General features: G+C 41.0%; 1 protein-coding gene across 3 annotated transcripts in view; it reads right to left on the minus strand.

Moving 5' to 3' along the window:
- Positions 1–3,935: 3,935 nt before the first annotated feature.
- Positions 3,936–25,371, minus strand: part of VSNL1 (visinin like 1) — an 87,034-nt gene continuing 65,598 nt past the window's right edge. For all 3 annotated transcript variants that reach the window (XM_059467993.1, XM_059467991.1, XM_059467992.1), the window contains exons 3-4: positions 6,135–6,350; positions 3,936–5,231 (exon numbers count right to left, since the gene is read on the minus strand). In XM_059467993.1, the coding sequence (XP_059323976.1) occupies positions 5,034–5,231; positions 6,135–6,350 (414 nt within the window). In that variant the 3' untranslated portion in view covers positions 3,936–5,033. The remainder of the gene's footprint in view (positions 5,232–6,134; positions 6,351–25,371) is intronic.

The following is a 25,371-nucleotide window of genomic DNA, read 5'->3' on the forward strand; positions in this document are numbered from 1 at the left end:
TAAGCCCACAGTTTCACATATGCCAGTGATACCAAATGTCTGGGATTGGGCCAAAGGCTTGAGATGGTCTTGTTCCTCATGCTATGTGCATTACATTCAGCTGTGGTGCTTTGCAGCCAACAAACCTGAAGGAGGTGGAGGGATCCCATTAGTTTTCTCTGAGAAACCACTCCATTCCATCACTCCCCACTGGCAAGCCTGTTTTTGTCTTTCCTCCTTCCAAGCTGGTTTAAATTTCTGTCAATGAGCCCTGCTGGTTCCTGTGCTAGAGCTCTTTCCCCCGCTGAGATAGGTACATCTCATCAGGTGTCAGTAGAGCAGGTGTTCAATAGATCGTCCCATGGTAAAAAAAAAAGTTTTTTTGCTTACACCAGCCTTGGAGCCATGTGTTGACCTGGTGGATCTGCCTATTCCTGTCAATATTATTCCTTGTTACCAAAACAATTATGGAAACTATGTGTGCTCCTGATCCTTCAGCCTTCAACTCAAGCCCTGAAGTCTCTTTTGATTGTCCTTGCAATTCCCTTTGTTTTTTCGTCATTGTTGGTTTGAACGACCAATAGTGGATAGTAATCAGAGGCCTTACTAGACTGGAGAGTTTTCCAGTAATTTCTCTTATCCATGCCCCTGGGAGCCAGCAGAATTCGCCATAAGGTGGGTCTGGTATGCATGTCAGGCCCTCCCTCACCTCCCTCCTCTTAAAGGGAGTTTCCTATTACTGCTGCCCTTCTTTTGCTGTTATCAGAGGAGGTCTTGATGCAGGCTACAGGAGGTGTTGCTTTAGGAGGCCCCTCTGCCCCAATAGAACCTTCGCCCACCTCATTGTCTAGCCTTGCTCCAGAGCCTCATACCTGTTGTAGAAGGTTCCAGTCCTACTTGTTTTCAGAAGGAGAAGGAGGAGGAACCTCCTCCCAGTATGTGGAGTGACCTGCTTCCAGCCTTCATCTTGAGCAGATCCTTGACTAAAACACCCTTGACTAATTACCCTGCAGGGTTCTGAGTCCACCTGCTTCTCCACTACAATGGAGGTTTGAGACTCCTGGGAGTCTTGATACTGTGACCTCTCTGTAAATAACTTACCTGGTGCTTGTTCACTGGAACACCACATAGCCTGTTCACTTCCTCCTGAAGCCCCTCCACCTGGCAACAGCTCCTCAAGCATAGCACACCCTCTCCAAACTTTTTGTCAGCCCCAGCCTCTCAGAGAGGCATCAGGCACCCCTGTGACCTGCACAGCCACCTGTGCCCTCAGCACACCCCGCTGTCCAGAGGCCTCTGGCACAGCTTCAGGGATCCAGCAGCTGCAGGGGAGCAAGCTCTACACCGTCATCCATAACTGGGGAAGCTTCCACTGCTACACAGATACAGCTGGGGCTGAAGGGAGCTTTCTGTGCTCTTCTTCACCAGGCCCTGAGGCCGTTTGCCTCTCCTGGCAGACTTCAGACAGCCCAGGGTAATGGGCAGACTCCCGGCACTGTGAGGATGTTACTGACAAACAGGACCAGGCTTTGTTAATGTGCATGCTGCAAGAGACAGCAGCCATGGATTGAAGTGGGGAGGTTCTGCCTGAGCAAACCAGGAGGGATTGTTCATGATCAAGGTAAGAGGCATATGAGCATGTTACACAAGCAGGCTGTGAAATCTCTGTCCTTGGAAGTTTTTGGAGTCTATTGAATAGACTCCTGCATCTCCTTCAAGCAGGGAGCTGGGAAAGAGATCTATATATGGTCCTTGCCTATCTGAACAATTCTATAATTCCATAATTCAAGGTACTTACACCTTTAGGACTATGTGAAGTGCATGCTTGCCAAAACTTGTCTGGAACCAGCAGGTTGAGGGAGGTGATTCTACTGCTCTACTGTTGTGACATCCTGCATCTAGTACTGCCCCCAGGTCTGGGGTCCTCAGCGTTGGAAGAGCATGGACCTGTTGGAGCAGGATCAGAGGAGGCCACAAAGATGCTCAGAGGGCTGGAGAACCTCTGCTATGGAGACAAATGAGATTTTCATCTATTGAGTCCAGAGAAGGCTCCAGAAAGACATTGTGGCACCTTCCAGTACTTAAAGGGGCTATAAGAGAACTGGAGAAGGGCTTTTTACAGGGGCCTGTTGTGACAGGACAACGGAGAGTGGCTTTAAACTGAAAGATAGTAGATTTAGATTAGATATGAAGAATAAATTGTTGTGAGGGTGATAAGGCACTGGAATAGGTTATACCAAGAAGTTGTGGACACCCCATCTCTAGAAGTGCTCAAGATCAGGCTGGATGGGGCCCTGGGCAACCTGTTTTAATGCAAGATGTGCCTGCAGGGAGTTGGAACTTTAAGGTCCCTTTCAACCCAAACAATTCTTTGATTCTAGGACATGATCATGAGCCACATGTGGAGCTTGACTTGATTTTATGATTAAATTGTGGTAGGTTTCAGACCTTTTTACAGTATATAATAAAATGGCATCGCATTATTTCCTCCTGATTCTCTTCAGCATCCAAAAAAAAAAAAAAAGGCAAAAGTGCAGAGGCAGGAAAGAGTAAAGCATTTATCTTCATTAGTCTTCTATAATGAGTTGTGTGGAGAAAAGAGATTAAGGAAAATTAATGCATTCCTATGGAGCTAACACTTCAGCTTTCCCCCAAGCTTTTATAGACTTACTTGAAATATTGGAGGAGCTGTCAACAATTCTGGTCTTTCATTCAAATCAGTACTTTGTATTTATTCTACTCTACCTCTGTACTTGATGAAGATGTGTTCTTGACTGTATAATTATTATAAGCATATTTTCATGGTAGAGAATGAATTCTGAATAAACAATTACTGAAGCCCTTGCATGGATGCACTTATTTCTGCAGTGATCCTACTAAGGTCTCCAACCTATCATATTCTTGGTTCTTTAAATACATAATTTACTATAGTGGCTACCTAGAGAGAAGATTGCAGTGCTGATGTTACATTTTTGAGTTTGACTGTGTTTTTGAGTTGTTGGCCATTTTGGATGGCAGTGCATCTTAATGCTGCACTTAAGTAAATGGAACCTGTCTAGCTACATAAATTCAATGTGCAGGGAAACATAGAATGAGAAATTGCTTCTCATGTATGCAAACCAGAGGCATAAAATATGAGAAGTATTCAATGTGAGCATATAATTCTCAGAAATATGTAATTTCTAGAATGTGTATTTTAAGTTACAGCCGAACACATGAAGTGAGTGTACTTCTCCCTAATTTGCTAAGACTATTATATGTGTAGTCTGTAGTAAAATTCTAGTGTAAAAATTGTAGTTGACATTTGTGCTTTTGCTGTTTGGAATACAAAGCAACCCAAAAATGATAGTATGGCTGTGGTTGTGGCAGCCATCGATTCTGTGATCCCCCCCACAACAACTCCTAGCAAGTTATGTAACACTGCTTTTTGTTGCTTGTTTCCTTTTCCCTTTAAGATAATCTTTGCTTTTTAAATTTGAAAATACAGAGAATTATTTGGTTTGTGTCATGTTTTATTGTTTGATTTTTAGCTATTAAAAGTACGGTCCTGTTTCTTCATAAGGTAAGGAAGAAATATCAAACATGCAATTATAAGGTGTTCAGATTGCTTTTTTTTTCTTTTAATCCAGCAAGCAACCAACTGTTTAAAGCATCAGGGAAATGGGGCATAGGGAGTTTTTTCATTTGCAGTTTCTGCAGTCTGATAGTTCTTCATTCTTTCCCAAGGCTGTGCAGAATTTGTCACAGGATAGAGAGAAACTTGATTTGTGCACATAGAACTGAAGAGGAAGTTGGGTCGTCTCACTATCCCTCCTTTGTCATCATACGTCATGGTTAATTTATCAGTAGTGATTTTTAACATCGTGTCTGTTTATATTAAACACAGAGTAGTTTAGTATCAGATGGTAAGAGGGAACTCTCTTACTTCAGGAGGGAAAAAAACATTAAAAACAAGGTTTAGGGTGATCAAATAAACTGTATTTCTCTTACACCACTTAAAACTCAGCACAGGTTTAGTAGCTGCGCTGGTAAATCTTAGCAGTAGCATCTTAGAGCATCAACAGCTGCTCCAGCCTTAAATACAAGAACTACAACTTTTGGTTTTGTATAATATGACTCTTCTAGTGAGTGAGTGTAAAGTAGTTTTTTCTTCATGCTTCAATAATGAAATACATATTTCCCAGTGTGCAGTGACAGATAATTAAAGAGATTGAACTTTTTCTTTTTTTATTACCATGCTGAAGACATGAAATAAGAATTAGGGGAAAAGGTCAAATGTTATAAATTTATTTTGGGACATATATATTGCAACCTCTGTGGAAGCTTTTGAAAATTCTGGCAAAGATCAATACACTTCCAATAAAACCTTTAAACTTGCAATAAAACAATATTTTAAACATTATATATATATATATTTATATATATTCTTAATTAAAGGGTTAATTTTAGCAGGATTTTCTTTTTTTTTTTTTAATATACTGCATTCCTCTGACATAGCTCTTTCCATATTGAAGGGATGCAAATGAGGTAAGATTTAAGGCAAACCTAAAAGGCATGCAAATGAAGTACATTTATATCCACTGACAATACAAGCACGTGTGGACCAGACCTGGGAGCCGAGAAGCTCTTCCCTTCTGTCTGTCCAGTACTACTTTACAGCAGAATGGTGACATGATTTATAATAAACAGTTAACATTACCATGGGAATTCAGTGTCACTAACATTACTCAGTCTAGGAGACACAGAGCTAGCATCAGTAAAACAGGAACAATAAATAATATAATTCACTGCAGCACAGGCCTGCTGCACAGGATTCAGAGGAAGAGGGTTGTTATGAAATGACATTGCACACATCACGTTGTGGCAGTTTATTTTTATAATATATACTTTTAAAATTCTTTAGCAAATGACATTCTCATGCACACAAGTGTTTCAAACACAAGAAGCAAGTCCATTTATAGGTAGTCCAAGCAAAATTTTGTGTGTGTGGAAATAGCTGCAAACTGAATGGAACATTAAACTTCTGTGCAGTCTATGACGCGTCGTACACGAGCTCATTTTTGAATGTCACACTGCAGGAGTAATACAATGGACGGATCACTCTTTGCAGCTTCTTTGAACTCATCCAGTGTGATCTGATCGTCTTTGTTCTTATCCATCTTACTGAAGATCTTGTCTACCCGTTGCTCAGGCGTCAGGCCATCCTCATTCATTTTCATCATTATCACAGTGCCCACCATTTTGTAGATGGCCTTTGGAAAAAAACCAAATGGAAAATTCAACATGAAATTCAATCTAATTCTTGGATGTGATCAAATTCTGGAAATATGTTCTAACAATAAAATGATTGCAAGTTTCTCTAAAGATTGGTTTTAGGGTTTTTTTTTTTTTGCTTTTCTTTATAAGGATCCAAAGTCCAGATACGTAAAACAAGGAAGAATATATTTTACTTTCTTTAGATGTAGGTTTATTTTGATGGTTACATTTTGCATCCCAGAATTAATTTCTTTGGCTTCCTGTTTCACAATGTAAAACTCTTGTAACTTACTCACTGTATCAATTGTTCAGATGAAATATTGCACATAAATTCTGAATAATTTGTTTTCGAAGTCACCGCCCTTAAATAGGTTTCTGTGTACAGGTGGGCACAATCTGGTATTAACTACTGTGGCAGATGACAAAGGTGGTAAACTTTATCCTTCCTCTTAGAAGTTGTGGTCATCCTAAAGCCCACCTGTGAGAGCTCACTTAAAATAGCGTGTTGTTATCCCTGCAAATTTCTGTAATCATCTGAAGTTAATCTCCAGTAAGGCTTCAGCTACTTGGGCTGTAGTGCAATAATTTCATGGGTGTCAAGTGACTGAGATGGGCTTTGTAAATCCTGTGCTGTTCTTGTGATTAATCCATTCATCAGGGGAAAAAAATCTTTGGATATTTAAAAGCTTATATGCACATATGCACTCTCTGCAATTCTCCAAGATTGCATCTATTAACAAACGTGAGTGTGCTTGGGCACCAGTCAGTGCAGGAATAATGTGTAATGTGCATTTAATGTACCCTACAGCCTCTGGTAAACCTAAAATCTAAAGTCTGAGTGAACAAGGAATCAAATTTTATTAACATTGTGACGTTCATGAGTGTCATATTGATCTCACCTCTATAATTTCCAGCATTTCCACTCTTGTAATTTTACCATCACCATCCAAGTCGTACATGTTGAAGGCCCAGTTCAGCTTTTGCTCAAAACTGCCTCGTGAGGTGATGGACAGGGCACAAATGAACTCTCTGAAGTCGATGGTCCCATCTCCGTTTTTATCAAAGGTTCGGAAGGCATGCTGGGCAAACTTAGAAGCATCTCCATATGGAAAGAACTGCAAAATAAAATAATATATAGACTGTGTTAATGCAAAGGAGAGAGTTGTATACGTGACTGCAAAACACCAAAGTGAGGCATTTATGAAGAGTGGCTGATGAGCTTTGTGGGAAACTGAGGATCTGCAATGTAAGGTTCCCTAACAGTAACACTGGAATGATTATTAAAAACTTATTTCTACAACCTCAGGTTTCCACAAACTATAATACAAATATATATAATGCTACTTTAAAGCTAAATTAACTAGATTAATCTTAAAATGAAGTTGAGTATGAATGGTAGAGTGTAATATTCTCTGACCATGAAATAAAGAAGCCAGGGTGCATTCTAAGAGAATTTTAACCAGCCCTTGAAATGTTGCAACCAAGTATATGTGTGGGATTGTTGTTATATAATTTCATTTATTTAAAAAAATAATCCACATGTGGCATAAAAACCCACATGAACATATGTTCCGTTCTGCAATCCAGCATTCAAGTACACAAGATGAAAACACAGATTCAGTTAAACAACACAGTGCAATGCTTTTCATGTTTAATATCCTAATATCCTTCAGTGAACTCTTCAAATGACTGTAGCTTAACAGGGTATTTTAAATGACCATAACATGTAGGTTTTCAGCTGATATAATCTTTTCCCCTCAGGAAATGTATGGTTTAAGACATTTGAGCAGGTAGTTGTTATTTCTGTGGGCCAGACTCAAGAATACACACCCCTGAAGAAAGGGAGTTTTTAAGTGATGAAGTGCTATTACAGTGCAGGGACCATACACAAACAATGTTTGTTATTATTTTCCCAGCTCAATTTCATGGAGGTTTTCCTGCTCCTAAAGTATAAACATGCATTACTCCCCATATGAGAGCCATCTTATTTTGTTCTTTTTAAAATTCCAATTAAGTACTGCATTTATAATGTAAGCTTGAAGGAAAGTCTGCAGTGACAGCTGAAGTGGAACTGCATTTTACAATTTTCCATTTCCCCATCCAGAGCTGTGTCCTGCCTTAAAAATGCAAAACTTAGAGCTCAGCCAGCTGCTTGCACTATGTGGCCATGTGGATCACATCAGGAGCCACTCCTGTGTTGCCACAGGGATCTCAACCTGAAAGTTTCCTTTCAACTTTCTGTTTTCTCTGAAAGAGCATTTGGTATTGTCTCCTCCTGAAAATAGAACTTCTGTCCCTGTACTCAACTCAAGCCCTATTTCTATTTTGATAATCATAACTGATGGAGAGATCGAGGTGCTGCTGCAGATCCTTCTGTACTTTCTGCTTTCTGGCCATTAAAAATGATCATGATTGGGCTCATCAACAGATACAAAGATCTTTGGGTTCTCTGATACAACTTAGGATTTTAGTGGCTGCAGATACCAGACCTTGCTCAATTGTTCTTCTAGTGACAGCCTCACCCTTTTGTCAAAGCAAGGAGAGCTCCCTCCGTGGGAAGGCTCCTTGGGCTCACAGCCTGGCATTCGGGGTCAGAACAAAGTTTGCAAATGTTATCCAAAACCTGAAAGTTATTTTCAGGTTCCTCATTGCTTTCTCTTGTCCATGACCCAGCTCCCCCTCCAATTCCTGTTCCAGCTCTGAATGTTAACATCGGTGATATTTAATTTTATGTGTATGTGTAGAATGTGCACTTCTTCAGTCCCCTGCTGAGAGGTTAAGAAATGGCTGTCATGGCCTGTATGCCACCATGAATTCCATGTCCCCCACCTTTTATTCTTGAGAGTTTGCTGGCTGTTCAAAGCTGAAAGGATAAATCTTTTGCTTTTTAAATCTGTGCTGATGACACTGTCGTGTGATGCATATGTAACAGAACAAAACACTTCAAAATTTTACAGTCTTTCCAAGTATTTTTGCTCAGAGCTGACTTCTGCCTGAGGTTGCTGCCTGATCTTTGCTCCTGTGACTGTCACTCTACAGTCTCTATAAAAGAAAAGTAAATACCTGGAGAGAACTGAGACTGTTCTTTTCACTGCCCAGAAAACCAAAATACAGAAATGGTGCAAACATATTGGTGAGACCAAAGAACAAAAGTACGATGGAAAAAGCACACCTACACAAAAGGGAAGAAGTGTCAGACACCCCAAAACATGTAAGAGTCCAAGAACAAAGTGGGGAATTAGGTTGGGTCAGTGGCTGGAGATCCTGAAAGCCATTTTTAAGTTGTTCTGGAACATATTTTTCAGTGTCCCACTGGAGCAGCATCAGCAAGCTGTGCCTGCCTCTTTGCTGGTCAAGCCATTAGTCTCATGTAGCAGTTAGGAAAACATCCTTCTAATTTTTTATCACATACAAGACCATGCTTTTTTTATTTTCTGAGAAGACAGTGGCACTGCTCAGCTAAGTCTTGGCCTTTATAGCATCATATGGAACTGCTATCTGGTTTTAATTTTTTTTCTATTCGTCTTCCTGTAGGGAGTAAATGCTGTAAAATGTCCTTTAGGGACTGAAGGCACTGTTCTCCAGTCTGTACCTGCTGATTTGTATTATTTTTAGCTCAGAACAACCCAAAAACATTGTCAAAACTTGTTTAAAAACGTACTTGAAGATTTCCATTGGCCTGTTTTGAAACTATTCATAAATAAGACATGAAGTAAACTAAAACAATAACAGAGCAAAAGATGCCAGCTCTGGTAAAACATTTTTTGACTATTAAAACACAGTGAGACCTTAGTAAAGTATAAAGGCACAGGCTTTAACTACTTTCAGAGCAGCCTAAGCCAAGTGACAATGGGAGACAGGGATCTCTGAAAGACAAACACTAAGTTTTTGTCAGAGGGAATATGAGGAGAGTGGTTTAGTTTGCCTCTTGCATGAGCTCAGTGAATACTTCAGAAAAAAAGTAAAGAAACACAACTGGGATTTTCAGATACAGCTTCACCTTTCAGTGTTCCATCAAAGCCTTGACCAGGTGATCAATCCACATTTGAAAGCAAGGAGTTCCCTTCTACTGCAACATGCCACTGAAAAGGGCGCTCCATGCAGCAGCATTGTCTCCTGATTTACCCTTTTTGTCCAAAAATCAAGACAAACTATACCAGCCAGTTCCATGGGTAACCCAACACTGTACACTGCTTTGTTTCTGCTTCTCTAGCCTTATCTATCCCTGGTCTAGAGAAAGGTGTCCCTGCCTGTGCCAGGAGGTTGGAAGTAGATGATCTATAAAGGCCCCTTTCAACCCAAACCATTCTAGGATTCATCTCTTGCTTGGCCTGTGTATTTTCTAACCAGTTGGATCAACATGTTGGGGTGTGAACAGTGTTATCTCTACAGTCAAATGCCAATTAAGAAAAGAAAAAGGAAGATTTAAAAAAATTCCCTTATCTGCTTCTAAATTTTGTATGAGGATTGTCTTGCAGATTCTTAGCTCCCACTGGGTTTCTGGACACTTGTCTGGTGTTTGGGGGACATTCAATCAGTCCTGGAATCAGAATAGCTAATGAATAACACCTACAAATTGTACATAACTCTTGGGGAAACTGATGAAATACCTGGAAATATTTATCTGCTTGGCTGCAGCTGCTTTAGCCTCTTTGAAGTGATGCTGTTCACAGTGAACTCAGTGATCAATTCATTCAGATCATCTTGGGGAGGGAGTTATTGCAAAAGCATGAAGCATATGCTAAAGCATATGGCTAAAATTTTAGCATGTGGCTAAAACAAAATTTTAGTATGGCTAAAGAAAAATACCCTCAAAACAGACTTCCCCAAATTCCACAGTGATAGGGAGGGGTCAGGAAAGAAAAGGTCTCTCCATCCTTAATAGGACGGGGTAGAGTGAATCTATAGACTGGCCTGAGCAGTGCTTTGTTTTCCACCTGATGTTTTATCATGGGATATTGGGATGCATTTCTATTAAAAGGGAAATTCTGCTATAAAACAGAGAAAACTAGAATTTCACCAATGTGCAGAAAGCAGGGCATGCTGCCGACACATGCCAGGTCACTGATGTGAGGTGACAGCTTGCAGAGCTGGTGTGGGAGCTGGAGCCCAGAACAGGAGGTGGGAAAGCTGGAGATGGCACAGGGCTTTGTAGCCCAGGCTTGGAGAGGATGGAAGAGGCAGCTGCTGATTCCCCTTTCAGAGCCCCATCTGGGGCTCAGCACCACCAGCTCTGCTGAGAGCTGGAGCAGAGAAGGGGAATGAGGGGGCACAGCCTGTGCAAGGAGCAGAACAACCATTGTCAAGGGCCAGCGCATAAAAACAAGCCAAGCATTTGGCTCTCATGGGAAAAACCTGAAACATTTAATGCTGCTATGCTTTAGGAAGGAATAACCAACTCTTCTTATCTACTTTGTTAGTGTTTTATTTTGTAAGTCTGCTAGGCATCCATGTTAACTTTGTAAGTGAAGAACACGAGCACTTTGAGAATTAGAAAGTTTGGCTGCTTTTGGAAGCTCAGACAGGTATTTTTTAATAGCCAAACCTCTTAAAGTTGAACCCAGATGCAGACAGCTGTTGGTCTAGCCTGGTCTTACAGCTGCTCAGAACTGTGCTCACTGGGGACAATGCCTGTGATGATGGGGAGAATGTTTCTCCTTGCTTATTTTCCAAGAAGATGAAGTTCTGGATTCCTGCCAGCAGCACAACACGGAAGTTGATGAGATAAGAAAAAAGATTACTCTTTAGCTGTCTCCTTTAGAGAAAAACAAAATAAATTTACTACAATGCACTGTACTCTTGCACTTCTGTTAAGACACCAGAAGGGGAAGAGGAATCCAGGCTGTGACTGCCAGGACCTGCTGGGAAGGCTGTGCCACTCTGGTACCAGGGTGACCTGCAGGGCTGCAGCCTGTCCCTGCCACCACCTCTTTGTAAAAATGAAAACTGGTGTAACAAGGGCAGAACTAGGCCAGCACAAAAAAACACAGCCACACATCTGTCTTTGTTCTGGAAGAGATCTGACTGCTGCACTCTCCAGCACATCTGCAGTGTAAGGTAGAAATATCCTACCTAAGGCAGAAATATCCCAGACACCTGGCTTCAATCTGCCAGAGGGTCCCAAGGAGAAGGGACCATCCACAGCTGTGGGTCTGTATTTCTAGCAGCAGCTAAAGCACAGGGCTGAGCCTCTGGAGAGGATAACCTTGTAGACCACCAAAGAATCTAAATATAAATCTAACTCCAACTCCAACTCCAACTCCAACTCTAACTCTAACTCTAACTCTAACTCTAACTCTAACTCGAAATCTAAATGTCTCTTTAGACCCAGGACTCAGCTCTCCCTGTGTAAATCTGTGAGCTGTCCCCACCTCAGAGGTGCACTGAGGATAATACAAAAAAATATTTGTGATGATTTGAGATGCTGCAGCAGGGGAAGTCACAGAGCTGGCAGGAACTGGAGAGAGCAGCCAAACCTCATGGATGTTTGCTCATGTCTCTGCTCGGTAGCTTTAGTGCTGTGAACACGTGTGCATGCAGAGACATATGAGGAGGTTTATTAACAGCTGTTAGTTCTTTACATAAAGAAGAAGTATTTAGATGTACCAAGAAATGTAACTTCTTCTGCTAGTTCACCTGGAAAATTCCCAACTTGTACAGGCTGAAGTAGGATCAGCAAAGAGTTTGTGTCTCACCTAGACCTCACAGACTGTGCCTAGCCCTCAGATTATGGTTAAGGACTAAGCTGCTCTGTCTTGCAGGTCTTTTAACCACTACAGAAATGCTCATTTGAAGAATATGGAGAAGAAATATTTGAGAATTTAGGAGCTGACCATGAATTATCAATAGCAGCTCCTTTCAATTGTGTAAGGCTTGAGTTAAGAGACCAGAGAATAAGCACAAACCACAGGCTAAGAGAAGACTCTAAATAGCTGGAATACTCCAAGAGATTGGAGGAAGATGAATGGGAAAAGAAGAGCCATGCTTCTTCACAAACACTCATCTGGCAGGGTCTACCTCTAAAAAAACATTCAACATGAAAAGTTAATCTTTATATTCACATTTGTGGGGAATTAGTCATTAACTAGCAGGAAATGAATCGATTTTCAATCCCAGCTTTTCTCTGATTAGATTTGGACAATAAGAAACTTAATTGAGCTGTGGTAGTGCTATAGGTCAATACACCAGCAGCTCAGCTATTACTCAGTGCTAATAAAAAAAATCTTCAGGGAGAATTCTCATCAAAACAATTAGTATTGCTAGTGCTTAACACCACAACTACCACTGATTAAATGTTATTTCTCTTTGATCTTCCTTAACTGAGCAGCAGCGCTGGAACACTTTATTTATTTTAAGTTTGGCATAGTCTTGCACTACCCCAAGGTCAGCGACAGGGCTATCAGGATCCTACTCTATTGTGGCTCTGTCCTGGCCTAATTACAGCTTCAGTTTTCTTGACACCATGGTATCTCTCCAGGAATCTGGGAACATACCAAATGGAGGATACACTGGGATATAGCCTTTTTTTCCCCTCCTCTTTTTTCTTCCCCCTCCAGTAAAGATCATCTGATTTCTTTTTATTTCTGAAAGAGACTTATTTTTTTCCAGTGAATTTTAGTTCCCAAGGTTCAGAGTATTGACTTGAATGCTATGCCTGCTGTGTTATGAAGTCCTTAGTGCAAATTTCCCAAAAGAACAGGGCTGTTGAAGCATCAGTCAGTGCCATTTCCAGCCAAAAAGGGATTTGAAACACGAGTCACTAAAGTCTGAGACAGCCATCTCATGAATATACAGATGGAACTACAGGAAAAAATACTTGTGCCTGAAATATCTGACTGTCTCATATACTTATGTAATGTGTCCTCCTAAAATTCCTCTACATATGGAGTTGTTATAGCCTGGTACTGCAGAAAGGAAACTGCAAAGAGAGAAGGAAAATGGCTGTAGCTGAACCTATCAGAGAACTGATACTTCCCAAAAGGGAGACGAGGTAAGAGAATGGAATGGACCCCAAAAGGGGAGAGCTGGATGGCAGCAAAAGCCGCAATAGTTGAGATAATACAGAGGAGACAGGTGAGCAACAACTTGGTGTGGGCATTTTTTCCCTGTTGTCCCTAAGCATATCCTTTTGACTTTGAGTTTCAGTATTGAGTTTGAAAGCAATCCAGCAATTCACAGAGGAACTGTGCTGAAATGAAGTCCTGAATAATTTAAAATCAGGCCTGCATTTTTAACTGCTGCAAGGTGTGTCTTAAAGCTTTTCTTCTGCAATAAGGCTGAGAGCAGATAGGTTTTCAGGTAGCCTTGCAAAAATTCTGTACAGCCTGACCTATGAGATTCATCCCTCTGTAATACTTCCAATTCTTTTCTTATGAAGAGTAATATTAATAAAAAGAGACTCTTTTACCACAGTGCAGTTTTAAGAAGACAGCTTTCCAAGATAATTTATTTTCGTCCATATCTATCCTTTGAAAAAAATAACATAAACCCTTCTAAAGGGTTTAGAAGGGGGTTTAAAGGGTCAAGTCCAAGACTTACAAGCCCAACAGGATATCAGCAAATATCAGCATTCTGGTGCAATGGATCATGCATCTATACCTATACGTACACCTAGAGAATCTGTATGTGTGTATCTATAGAGACAAACATCAAGGAGATGGACTAAATGAGTTCTTGTTTAGAAATGGGACAATACTGTTGAACTCAGTGATGTTTAAGAAAACCCACTTTTATTTACATGAAGTTCTGTGCACATCTGCAATTCCATATGGATAGCTGTTATTATTGCTGTTATTGACAGTCACTGTATATAGGAATCTTGGTGGAGCAGCATTTGGATAACACCTGAAGCTCAACATGTAAGAAAGAGGAAAATACAGTGCAAGGAGGCTGGAAGAAGTTTATTTGTGACTCGAAAAGATTTTCACAAGGCTGGGAAAGAAGACAGGAGCAGTGCAACCCTTTGTGTCACCTCCTGGTAATTAAGAAGCTGCATGGGCAGGCCTAGGATAAACCACAGGAATTCAAGCAGTGAGAGCTCTCAGGTACCCTTGGCTTTAACCTCACAGACTAGCTCCCCTAAGGGGAAGATGTCTTGAACAAAGACCTTCAAAGGATGATGTCTGGAATCATAAAAAGGAGCATCACACTCTTGTTCCTTGTGTGAAATGGTGCAAGAAGGGAAAATGCTCATAATATACAATTTGTTTCTTTCTGTAGAAAGAGATGTAGAAAACCTCCCTGTGGGCCATATGGGTAACTGCTTTCACACAGAGATGCCATCTCCCTGAACAGAACATGCTGGTGCTGTGCTGGTACTGGCTGTGCTCAGGCAATGGAGATAAAATGTGGATATTGATATTAGTGATGCTCAGTACTAGATGGCTCCCAAAGTGTCTCCTTTTGAGGGAACAGGCCAGCTGAAGAAGACAGTGTCATGCCACAGAGTAGAGTTCCTCCCAGATTTCATCCCAATCAACTCTTGGGGGATGCAGATTTTTGTGAATTCCATGAAGTGGACCTTCAGAGGGGGAAAATTACCCACAGATTCTGTTTCCTCAGTAACTTTTTATCAGGGTAACTTTGTATTATCAGCTTCCAGTGGGTTTCTATGGGCTTATCCATTCTTCCAGGTATCAAACACAATCACAAGGGCTCATTTTAGGGAAATCCATAAACCTGAACTATGAACTGGAACATGATGCTGGTTGACTCACTGCAAATGAGAGTGCCTCCTCTCCTGCATTTGCCTGCTGATGTAACCTTAAATCCTTCAGTGCATGGTAATTTTGCATTTCAGCTTCTTTTTCTCATTATTAAACTACCACTGATGCAAAAAAACCCCTATGAATAGAGTAACCCCTTCTGTTACAGAAAAGTCAACCAGCTATGGGCTTACCTGCCACTAGGTTCCTTCAAGATCTTATAGTTATTTATATACTTAGTCTATGAAAAACTTAACTCTAGAATGCAGTAAAACCATAAAAAGGGATAGTATAAGACAAATTCTAAAATCTGGAGAGAATTAAAAAAACTTTTTTTGGTAAAATGTGAGAAGGACTATACTCACAAAAAAAGCATCAATATGCATGCTTAAAAGAAAGCTACTATCCATGCCCATTCTTCCAACACCAGGATATCTCATTGCATGCACTATTTGACATCATTACAGTGCCCAAAGTTTCAATAACATAATTGGGAGTCATCTGTAAGGAAGACACAACAAAAAGTACTTAAGCAGTACACTTCTCTGGTGTTGAGTCTTTGCTGCTTTATTTATCACAGGAGTTCAGTGTAGCTACACGTTTTCCTTTGGATTAAGTTTCCCTCTGTGCACCAGACCAGCTGAAGGTCCCTGCATCAGCTGAGCACAAAATTCTAAGCCTGACAAATGTAAAACTGACATCTTCACTGCACTGGTGAATGAAATTGCTTTTCAAAATCAGATCCATAAGAATTTTTCCCATCATTTTTACTAAAAACCTGGAAGCCCAACTAAATAAAATTGCAAGTAGCAAAATACAAGATCTATTTATAGACATGGCAAAGCATAGAAGAATGTATTATAATCAATGATAGAAGGATGTATCATAATCAATGTTTCCCATTAACAAACATTACCTCAAAAACACGCTCAAAAATGTAGAATGATGCAATTTGAACTGCCCAGCACTATAATTATAGCAACTATCTCACACTGGGGAGCAACTTTTACTTTTCCATGCTGATTAATGAATATGAGTAATAGATTTGTGCTCCTCCGCCCCCTCCAAGTATTCTGGTAAACATGTTCAATAAATCAGACTTCAGGGTTTCATGAATACACAACAACAGCTACTCAGTCCTTAGCAAGCATGCAAGAACACAATAACAACAATAATGGCAAAAAAGGAGTTCAATATGGGGGTGAGAACTCAAAGGAGGGTTGATTAGTCATATGTGCCTTCAGAGAAGTTCACTCTCCTATCTTGTGAGAGCAGCACACTGTGTCATCCTTAATATTCTCCTAGCCCAGAGTCAATGAAGGTGATTAGAAAGCTGTGTAGACATTAATGGGTGAACAATAAACAGCATAATCACAGCCAACCTATTATACTACCAACTGCTTTCCTAAAGGATTCTGGTTTATGCTTGCCAAGAGGGAGCCTCCAGGAACACTGTTCTTGGGAAGCCAGTTCCCAAAGCATCCTTTTAAAGTTTACAGCTGGGACATACAGCCCATCTCCTGACATCCACGAGTTCTTTCATATCTCCTCTGTGAGCTGCCTGCATCTAATGCTCTCTAAAGACAAATTGTTTCTAGAGGCACAGTAACTACATATATTTTACACTTACTTGATGGACTCACGTTTCATACCAGATGTAATTAAGAATAAAATATAATGAGTTTATTCTAGAAGGGTGTTAAATTCTCAAACAAATGAAAAATATCAAAACCAAAGTCACAAGAAGATGAGAATTAAACACGAAAGCTTTCTCTCAATTGTTTGCTATTTCATAGAGGTGAGGGGTCTTTTCTCCAGCAGGGAGGCTTTTATGAATTTCCTCCTCTATTTCATTTTCTCAACACACTCCTATCTTAGAGTCTTCTTGATGATCAAAGGATTTTAGAGGTCAAAGACTCTAAACATTTAATAACCCATTTGTAAGAGGCATTCAATGAACAGCCACTCTCTTATGTCAGCTGTCTCTAGATTGTAATGAGTTTCAGAGACACCATGTGACATCTTATTTAAAAATATATGACAGGGCTGGCATTTCAACTGCTTTAGAGTTCATGTTCTTACAAAAACAGGGCAACCTCCTCCTTCTTATAGCATGAGATCTTTATGAAGAAGTGACAACATCTTCATAAATAAACTTATAATCAGATTTCCTTATAAAGAAATCTCAAAATTCTTTACATCTTTCCTCAGTGACATCCAAACACCTAAGGGTGAAATATCCCCAGGAAATGACCTTCTACAAAGCAGCCAGTCTCTGAGGAAGTAAGAAATACTGACTGAACAAAAAATACAAGAGAATTGTGTCTAGTCCCTGTTAAAAAATAGGAGAGAAGAAACTTGAAGTATGGACAGAATGTGTCTAAGGAAAAACAATAGCCTAGCAAGCCAATGGGTGACAATACTTTCCAGTGCAGTCAAAACACAGACAAGCCCATGTGCCAGGCTGGGGTCTAGGGTCTAACTAGAAATCACAACTCTGGCATTTCGTGCTGCAGCTGGGATGGAGCCCAGAGGATACCTGGTCCAGCTGCCAGGGCAGATTTAGCAGCATCATCTGCTGTGACCCTGGGAACAAACACTGCATGAGAAAGAAGGCAAAACCCTAAACCACAGCTCCAGAGCTCTCAAATTCAACATTTTAAGCACTCACCCAAGAAGACACCATTAGCAGGTAGGAACAGTATTTTAATTCTCTGAAATCTATGAATGTCAATCAGAGACTGCTTTCTGAGGTAGCTCTGCTCTTCCTTTCACACACAAGTGTTGGCAAAAGCCTGCACCTCCAATGGCTCAGTCTCTCCTGTTAGAATGTCAGCACACTGCCAGCTCTCGGGAAGCTCCCAGAGCTGAATGATATTTTCACAGAAGTCTGCCAGCTGGAGACTCCTTGTGTCAAGGTTTTGGCTCTCATCATTTGGGAAACAGTGAGCATATACTCAAAGCAAGCACTGAAAAAGGTAGATTTTTCACAACTGTTCAGATTATTCTTGAAGAAAATTGTCTAAATTCAATCTAAATAAAGCCCTGCTGGCAGAGAGAGAAGGTCTCAAATTTAATCACTTCTACCTGCAGTCAGCATCAATACTTTTCCCAGACCTAACCTAAAAAATGTTTATATCTAACTTCTCTCATTCAGAACATTTTGGACACCCTCTCAGCTGTGGAATAGTCCTGGTATCCAACTGGTGCCACAGGACCTACACATCTCACCTGGGAATATACCCTTTTTCCTCCAGTGGCACTGTTCACCTAAAAAAACTTTCTTGTGAGTTGATGTGTTTAAATGGTTTGGCCCATTTAGCCCAACAAACACCAATTCAATGCTCATTGCTCAATGGAGAGATGTGCTGCCTCAGTGGGGTGATGAATCCCAAGATGGGTTATAAAGCCCAACATAGGCATGACGCAAATCCCATTCCAGGTGACAACTTAAGAGATTTCTTGGGGTTATGAAGATTTGCATGACTACAGGCTGAATATATGAACATCTCTAGTAAAGAGTAGGATTTTAATTCTCAACTGAAATATAAAGTGCTATTTCCTCATTCTGTCCTCAACTGATGATGTACCTATAGTTCTTTCAGATTTACCAATGAACATCAGTCCTGTTGCATGTCCAGAAATGTGCATAAATATCTGCAATCTACAGCTACCTATTTCATGTGCTGATCTGAAATTACAGGGAGAGAAAGGGATGGATGAAGTGGTGCTGAAGCTTGAGCACAATATAAATATGAGGCCACAGCATCATGTGTTTGAGACCTGTCACGAGGCTGAAATACAAGTGAAGCTGTCACAGCAATACAATGACAGCACAGTTCAGCATGCTCATGAAGAGACTAAAATCCAGGATGACTGCAGAGCCAAGGGGAAAAAAAGCTGGTTTTTTCCCTACCCTGTGTACATAAATAGGAAAGATCTGGTTGTGTTGTCCTGTGTCACACTGAGATGTCAGTCTAAAGCAACAACTAACCTGAGCTATAATTATGGAGTGGCAGAATATGTTGACTTTTCAACTGAAATGTATCCTTGGCTGTTTCCCTTGCAGCAGAGCTGTGTTTTCACAAGAGGGCAATGTACATTTTCTAGTCACAGCAAACCAGTTTGTGCTTTTCCCCTGACAGATATCAACATTCCCATTGTCTCAGGAGAGACAACCATCTGTAGATGCAGCCAGCTATGCCAATTTGTAAGATGTGTACTTAATAACAGGTTTTCAATTTAAAAAAGAGATGTTTTCACACCTACAGAACTCTGAGTGATCCCAAAGTGCTTTGCTGGCATCAATCTAATCCCACAACCTACGCACATGGGTGGACACCAGAGAACCTGCAAAGCCAAGCAACAAAACAAATGAGCTCATGGGATCACACATAAATAAGCCATCTACCAGCTTTTATGCCTGACCTATCACTTTATTATTTTTTGGATCCATCTGCTTGGGACTATCAGGTGAAAACAGCATGGAATTTAAGTAGCTATTATGAAAACTCTAATTCCAGATAAAGCATCATCCTGCATTTGCAGGCTCAGTCCCAGTGAGGCACAGCCAGTATAACACGTACCAGGAGCACCAGGGTGGCTGCCCAGGCACTGCAGCCAACAGCACATGAACAATATGCCCAGGACTGAAGCCAAAAGGTGCAAAGCTGCTGGTTTCAGTGCAAATCAGTTATACAACATACAGACATCAGTTACACAACATACAGACATTGGGAGGAGGCACCTGCTATTCACACTGCGTGGTGTGGAAGCATGTAACTCTGCCCTGGAAGATTACTGAGAAGTCCAAATGCAACTACAAGAAACAGCATTTTTGGAATTTGGATATTGGAAACAATTATCACATCTGAATCATCTACAGCTCTCAAGCCATGAAAGCAAATAGCACTGTACTGAGAGGGAAGGCAAATTTCTGGCTGCTCTGAAAAGCCCAGGAATTACAGTTTCCATGTAAAGCAGGTGAGATCTTGCTTTCCAAATACTTTGGATCATGAATCTGATCTTCTTCCAAATTCTCCATGGAAAGATTGGTTTTTGGTTTTAGGCATTAGTAACAAATGCCAAAGCCAACTGATGAGCTAAGATGAGGCTTTTATGTTTCTGTTATGTTTCTGAACAAGTCCCAGCCACTTACTTAGTCATTTACATTTGAATATTGTGCCATTCATTGCTTTCCATGGCACTGTTTAATGCCAGGTTTTCAGCTTTACTTAAAGATTGTCCAAAGGTGAGGGAGAGTATGAAGTGTGAAGGACCTTCCAGGAGCTCCCACGGCAGGGGGCCAGTTTCATGCTGCCTCAGCATCTGATGCTGCTCAACACTTCTGGGCTGCTAAAAGCTAGGCAGCATCCCAAGAAGCTTCAGGGAATTGGCAGAGCTCTGGGGCCCTGCAAATAGCGACCATTTTCAGTGGAAACATTTATGACACTGGAAGGAAGGTCGCCCCATGATGTTGCTTGCATCAAAATCCTGTGGACAAAATCCTGCTCTTCCCTGCCTGGAGAGCGGATGCAAGGAGGCTACAGCAATGCTGCACCTTCAAAAGCCCCTGCCACCATCATCTCTTTTCAGTTTAACTTGAAAAGATAAAAGCAATTTAATCTTTCCTGCCTTCAACTTGAAGGTTTTATTCTAAATATATTTTGACAGCAGAAATAAAGACAAAGTTTTAATAGAACTAACTGAACCACAAACTGAATTATGTATTTCCATTTCAGGAGACAATCTTGCTGCTAATAACATCACTCTCCTTCCAAAAGCATGCATGACAAAACTCAAAGCATTTCTCTGTTCCTTCACGGCCTCTGGTGTCTGGCAGCAGCTCTGCAGCACAGAGGGCTGCCTCTCACACGTGTGTGTGTCATGTGTCACACACTCTGGCCAGGAGCTGGGGTGGAACCACCTCAACTGCTGAACCAGTCTGTCTGGAAAATTTGTAAGCTAGGGGATTGAAATGCAGGCTGAACCCTGGCAACGTCCCTGCAACACTGGATCTCTGCCTAGAACCCTTATTTCTTCAGTGTTCTCTGGAAACATGCAGCAGCTGCAGGCTTTCTGTAGGACGCCCACACCAGCAATCTTCCCCCTGAATGGAAGCACATGGCAAGGCAGGTCTAAACTGTACTGACAGCCTGGAGCATCTTCATTTTTCAGCAGTGGATTCTTCATTTGGTTCCCGTCTTACAGAAACAATAGCAGTCAAGCAGCTTACTAAACCAGGGTCAAATTCTGAATAGATGCCTTGCTCACAGATTTGTTCTTAATTAGCCAAACTCTCTCTGAAGTCAACAAAAGTGCCAATCAAACAAAGACACATTTTATTTTGTGACCACAAGGAGAGGGATTGAAGGAATTTACATCGGCTGCTAAGCATATGCTCTAATGACCACCACTAGATTATTAGAAGTGACCTAGATGTAGAAAGCTTTGATCTTCTTACTCCTGGTTTATTATCCAGTTTCTAGATCTCTTAAGGTCAATCAGAGTGAATAAAAATTAGGATGGGTAGAAATTGTGTGTGATCCAAGAAAAAAGACCATGAAATATCGATCCCAGACATTTCACTGACTAAAGCAGGCAGACACAAGTAAACGTGATTAATCAAGAGCAAGCCAGGAAATAGCATTACATTTCAAAGAAGTCTAGGGGTGAATAGCTTGAGGAAATGAGATACAAAGTCTTTCACATGTAGGTCAGCCCTTTTAATCCAGCTCTGCTCATAGCAAACCCCAGTCATTAATATCTGACAGCTGCCTGGCAGCCTAGTAGAACGAGATGGTGGTCTTTGTTTAATTGCCAGTGGTATCTGCAAAATATAACATATCAACAGAACTGCAATGCTGAAAAAAGTCTAAGCAGGAAGGTCAAGGACTGACTGGGCTTTGACAGAGGATCTCTACCCGCTTACCAAAAAGCTTCATTTCCTATTAGTGTCAACCTGATATATCTCAAGGGTAATAAATCTTTGTGGGTGAACAGAGGATAAAGAGAGCAAAAAACAGTTCAGAGAGAGCTGTGGTAATTCTGCTGCCTTGAACTCAGAGCAAGGGCCAGCTCCCCAGCTGGTGGTTCCACTCAAGTGCCAGCACAACGCCAGTCCACCCTGGCCCAGGGCTGCTCCCTGTCCTTCCAACGAGAGCAGCACAAAGCCAGGACCAGCAGATGCAAGGGCAGACACAGGGAACCAGGGAAGGAAGGCGGACAGCAGATCATGGCCTCAGATAAGAGACTGAGAAGAAAAAAGGTGCTCTGAACAAGACTAGAGGATGGCAGTGCAGAAGATGACCTTAGCATGGGCCTTTCCCCATATGGAGCTGGTTTTCACATCTTGGTGCAGAAAGAATTGAAGATGTGCACTGTTGGTCCCACTCTGTCTCACAAGGGGCTCACAGGGGGCACCAGGGCTGCAGAAAGAGCCTGACCACGTGTCACTGACCCACCCCTCGGCCCAGGGTCCCTCTCCTTGCCAATTGAGTGCAGTGTGGGGAGAGGTTCAAGCTGGAATTCATGTGATTGGAATAAAGGGTCCACACATAAATGATGAGTAAACAGAATTCCTTACTGCTGCCTTTTCAAAGCCTTTTCTTTACAATAGGAGAAAGGTCTGGATTTCCAAAGCCCATGTGACACACCTGACATTCACCTCAGGTAATGACAGAAGAGATTATTTTACAGCTTGCAAGAAAAATCCTCCCAATTGCATATCAGAACAGAAAGCTCTGATTTCTATGCTTAACTAAAAAAAATATTATTTTGGTGGGGTTTTTTGGTTTGTTTTTTTCTTTATTTTTTAATAAAGGTCAGATTTAAAAATTCAGTTTTGACTCAAAAGAGCAATGGGGATTTTGTCTTTTCATTTTCTCTAATAACTGTGCCTTTGTTTTTTGGACAAAATTTATCTCACTTTATCTGTTCCGAACCCAGGTATTCCATCTTGGCTACTTATCAAGCTTCCCTCAATAGTGAATGAAGAGAAGCAGTCACCTCCAACAGGAGATTGTTCTTCTTAAACTAGGAGGATGTTTGGAATAGGTAGGATGAATTCTCCTCTCAGGTGGAGGTGCCCAATGTATACTTGGTTTGGACTTCAACATGACAAAGTAAAGTAAGTTGAACACAATCTTTCGTAACCTGGAGTGACTCTTGAAGCATTTTATGGACCTTTTGCATGTGTATTTTGGGTTCTGTCTTGATCAGTGTGCACTTGATGCTGTTATATAAAGCACAGTACTTTTAAGTGTCATAGATAGATTGTCTGAAGGGTATTTGTTTGTGAAAATGAAAAATCAAACGTGTCTAAAAAGGACAGCACAGAGTTAAAAATGATGGGTTTAAATACTTCTTCACAACTACCAATGTTGTTTAAACCGCTCAGAATAAGAAACACGCCAAAAAGGGAGGCATGGGTTTTGTTTGGATTTTTTAAAAGTATTTTCATTTTAAAACTCTTCTACTTGCTTTTGGAACTGTGTACATGACATTCAAGAGTCACATTTGCAAGTATTTTGCATTCAGCAGTATCTTATAAATACCAGTGATCTTTCATATTGCATTTTTCATTCTATACTGATCATTCACACGGCCTCTCCTGCTGTTATACAGGGATAGACTTCCCAACAGATTTTTTTTTCTTTGAATGTTTTCATTAAGTAAACAAATAAATGATGCAGAAATGTATTGAGGTAGAATAGCCCCAGGTGAGAATTTTCCCAGTTTCCAGGATAATCCTGCATAGTTCTCTCCAAAGTGCTGTCCATCAGAATGGGAGGTGACCACCACTAGATGGTGGTGGTGGATGCCACACACGGGGTACCTGGCACCTCTTGTCTGGCTTTCTCACAAGAAACACTTGGGCACGCCTGGAAACTTTGGAAACTCCACTGTGCTGTAAGTCAAACATTATCCTGGATCCCACTCCAAGCAAGAACCAAGTGCTTTAACTTACTACAGGCTGTTGTATTACTGTCAAAAGCTGCATAATGGAAAGTCTTAACACTTTGGAAAAACGTCATGCCCAGTGTGAGACATCTGAGCACTGCAGGACATTGACAAAAACAAAAATCAGGAATTTGGGAGTTTCTCTAGATTTCATTTAAAATAATCACACTCTGCCCTGTCATGGTTCAGCTGCCTTTGTCGCATTTAGCTCCATAATTGGCAGTGGAAACCTCTTTGCTTCCTCTCTTATGGAATTTACATGTTCTCCTGCTCTTCCTTCAAGCAATGTAATTAAAAAGCCTGCTTAGCATAATTAATTTGCAAACAGGTTGGATGAAATGGGATTGTATCCCAAAGGCTTTTTCAGCATTAAGTAAAACTACTTCTTCAAGTATACTTTAATCTAGAGTCTCCTCTACATAAATTTCTTGCGTTTTGCATTTTAGAAGCTCTTCATTTTAAAAGGTGCTACAGTTGGCAGCCCAGCTCTGACTTGTGCTTCTGCTATGGTCCTAGATTACACAGCTCATCCTGCAAACCATGTCCCAAGAGCACCCAGTCCCCGAGCAGAGGGAGGCTGTGCAGTCAAGAGCTCCTCCATGCTGAAGAGGGGTTTTTTTCTGAAAACAACTTATGTTCCTAAAAAATCCTCTCTCCAACATCATCTGAAACAGCAACATGGCATTTTAGATGTTAATGGGAATATTAAAATCAGTCCTGCACAGCCAGCCAGAGGAATACGGAGGGAACAGGGAGGGAGGAAACCTTCCCAGAGGGAGCAGCTGGGACCTGCCCTGTGCCACCGCTCACATCAGCAGCTGTCGTTCCCCACCGAGAGCTGTTCTGCTGCCTGCACCAACACTTGGTATCATTCCTCCTTCCTCTGCAGGCTTTATTTTAAGTTAGATTTTTAGTTTTGTTTGTTTTTTGTTGTTTTTGTTTTGTTTTCTTTTTGTTTTGTTTTTTTTTGTTTTGTTTTGGTTTTTTTAACTGAGAATTTGTCCCCTTCACTCTACGCCAGAGAGATTTCAGCACCCTCCCATGATAAACTCATTTCCAAAGAGTGATAATAAATCAATCATTTATGGCATTAACAGCTTAACTCCAGAGACTTTTAATTCCAATACAATCGCCAGTAGCTGGCAACAGAAGGCAAATGGAAAGCCCTACCCCCCAAACCTCACTTAAAGCTTATCATTCCAGATTAGAAACAAAGAAGATTATTTCAGTGATCTAACCTGAGAAAAGATCATTTGGGTAGTTTGATAAAGAGGGAAGTACACTTGTGATGTGACAGTAATGGGCAAGTGATGTAATAAACAGTCCAGTCTCCATTACAATCATTCAACCACTTGAATTTACATGGATACTAACAGAGTTGGCCTGTCAGTGCAAACAATAAAGATTATTCTCTGCTAATAAAAACTGAGGTGCTGGAGTGAAGCACCTATTAAACTCAGCAGTCACACAA

The sequence above is a fragment of the Ammospiza nelsoni genome, chromosome 3, assembly GCF_027579445.1.
Source record: "Ammospiza nelsoni isolate bAmmNel1 chromosome 3, bAmmNel1.pri, whole genome shotgun sequence".
Classification (NCBI taxonomy): Eukaryota; Metazoa; Chordata; class Aves; order Passeriformes; family Passerellidae; genus Ammospiza; species Ammospiza nelsoni.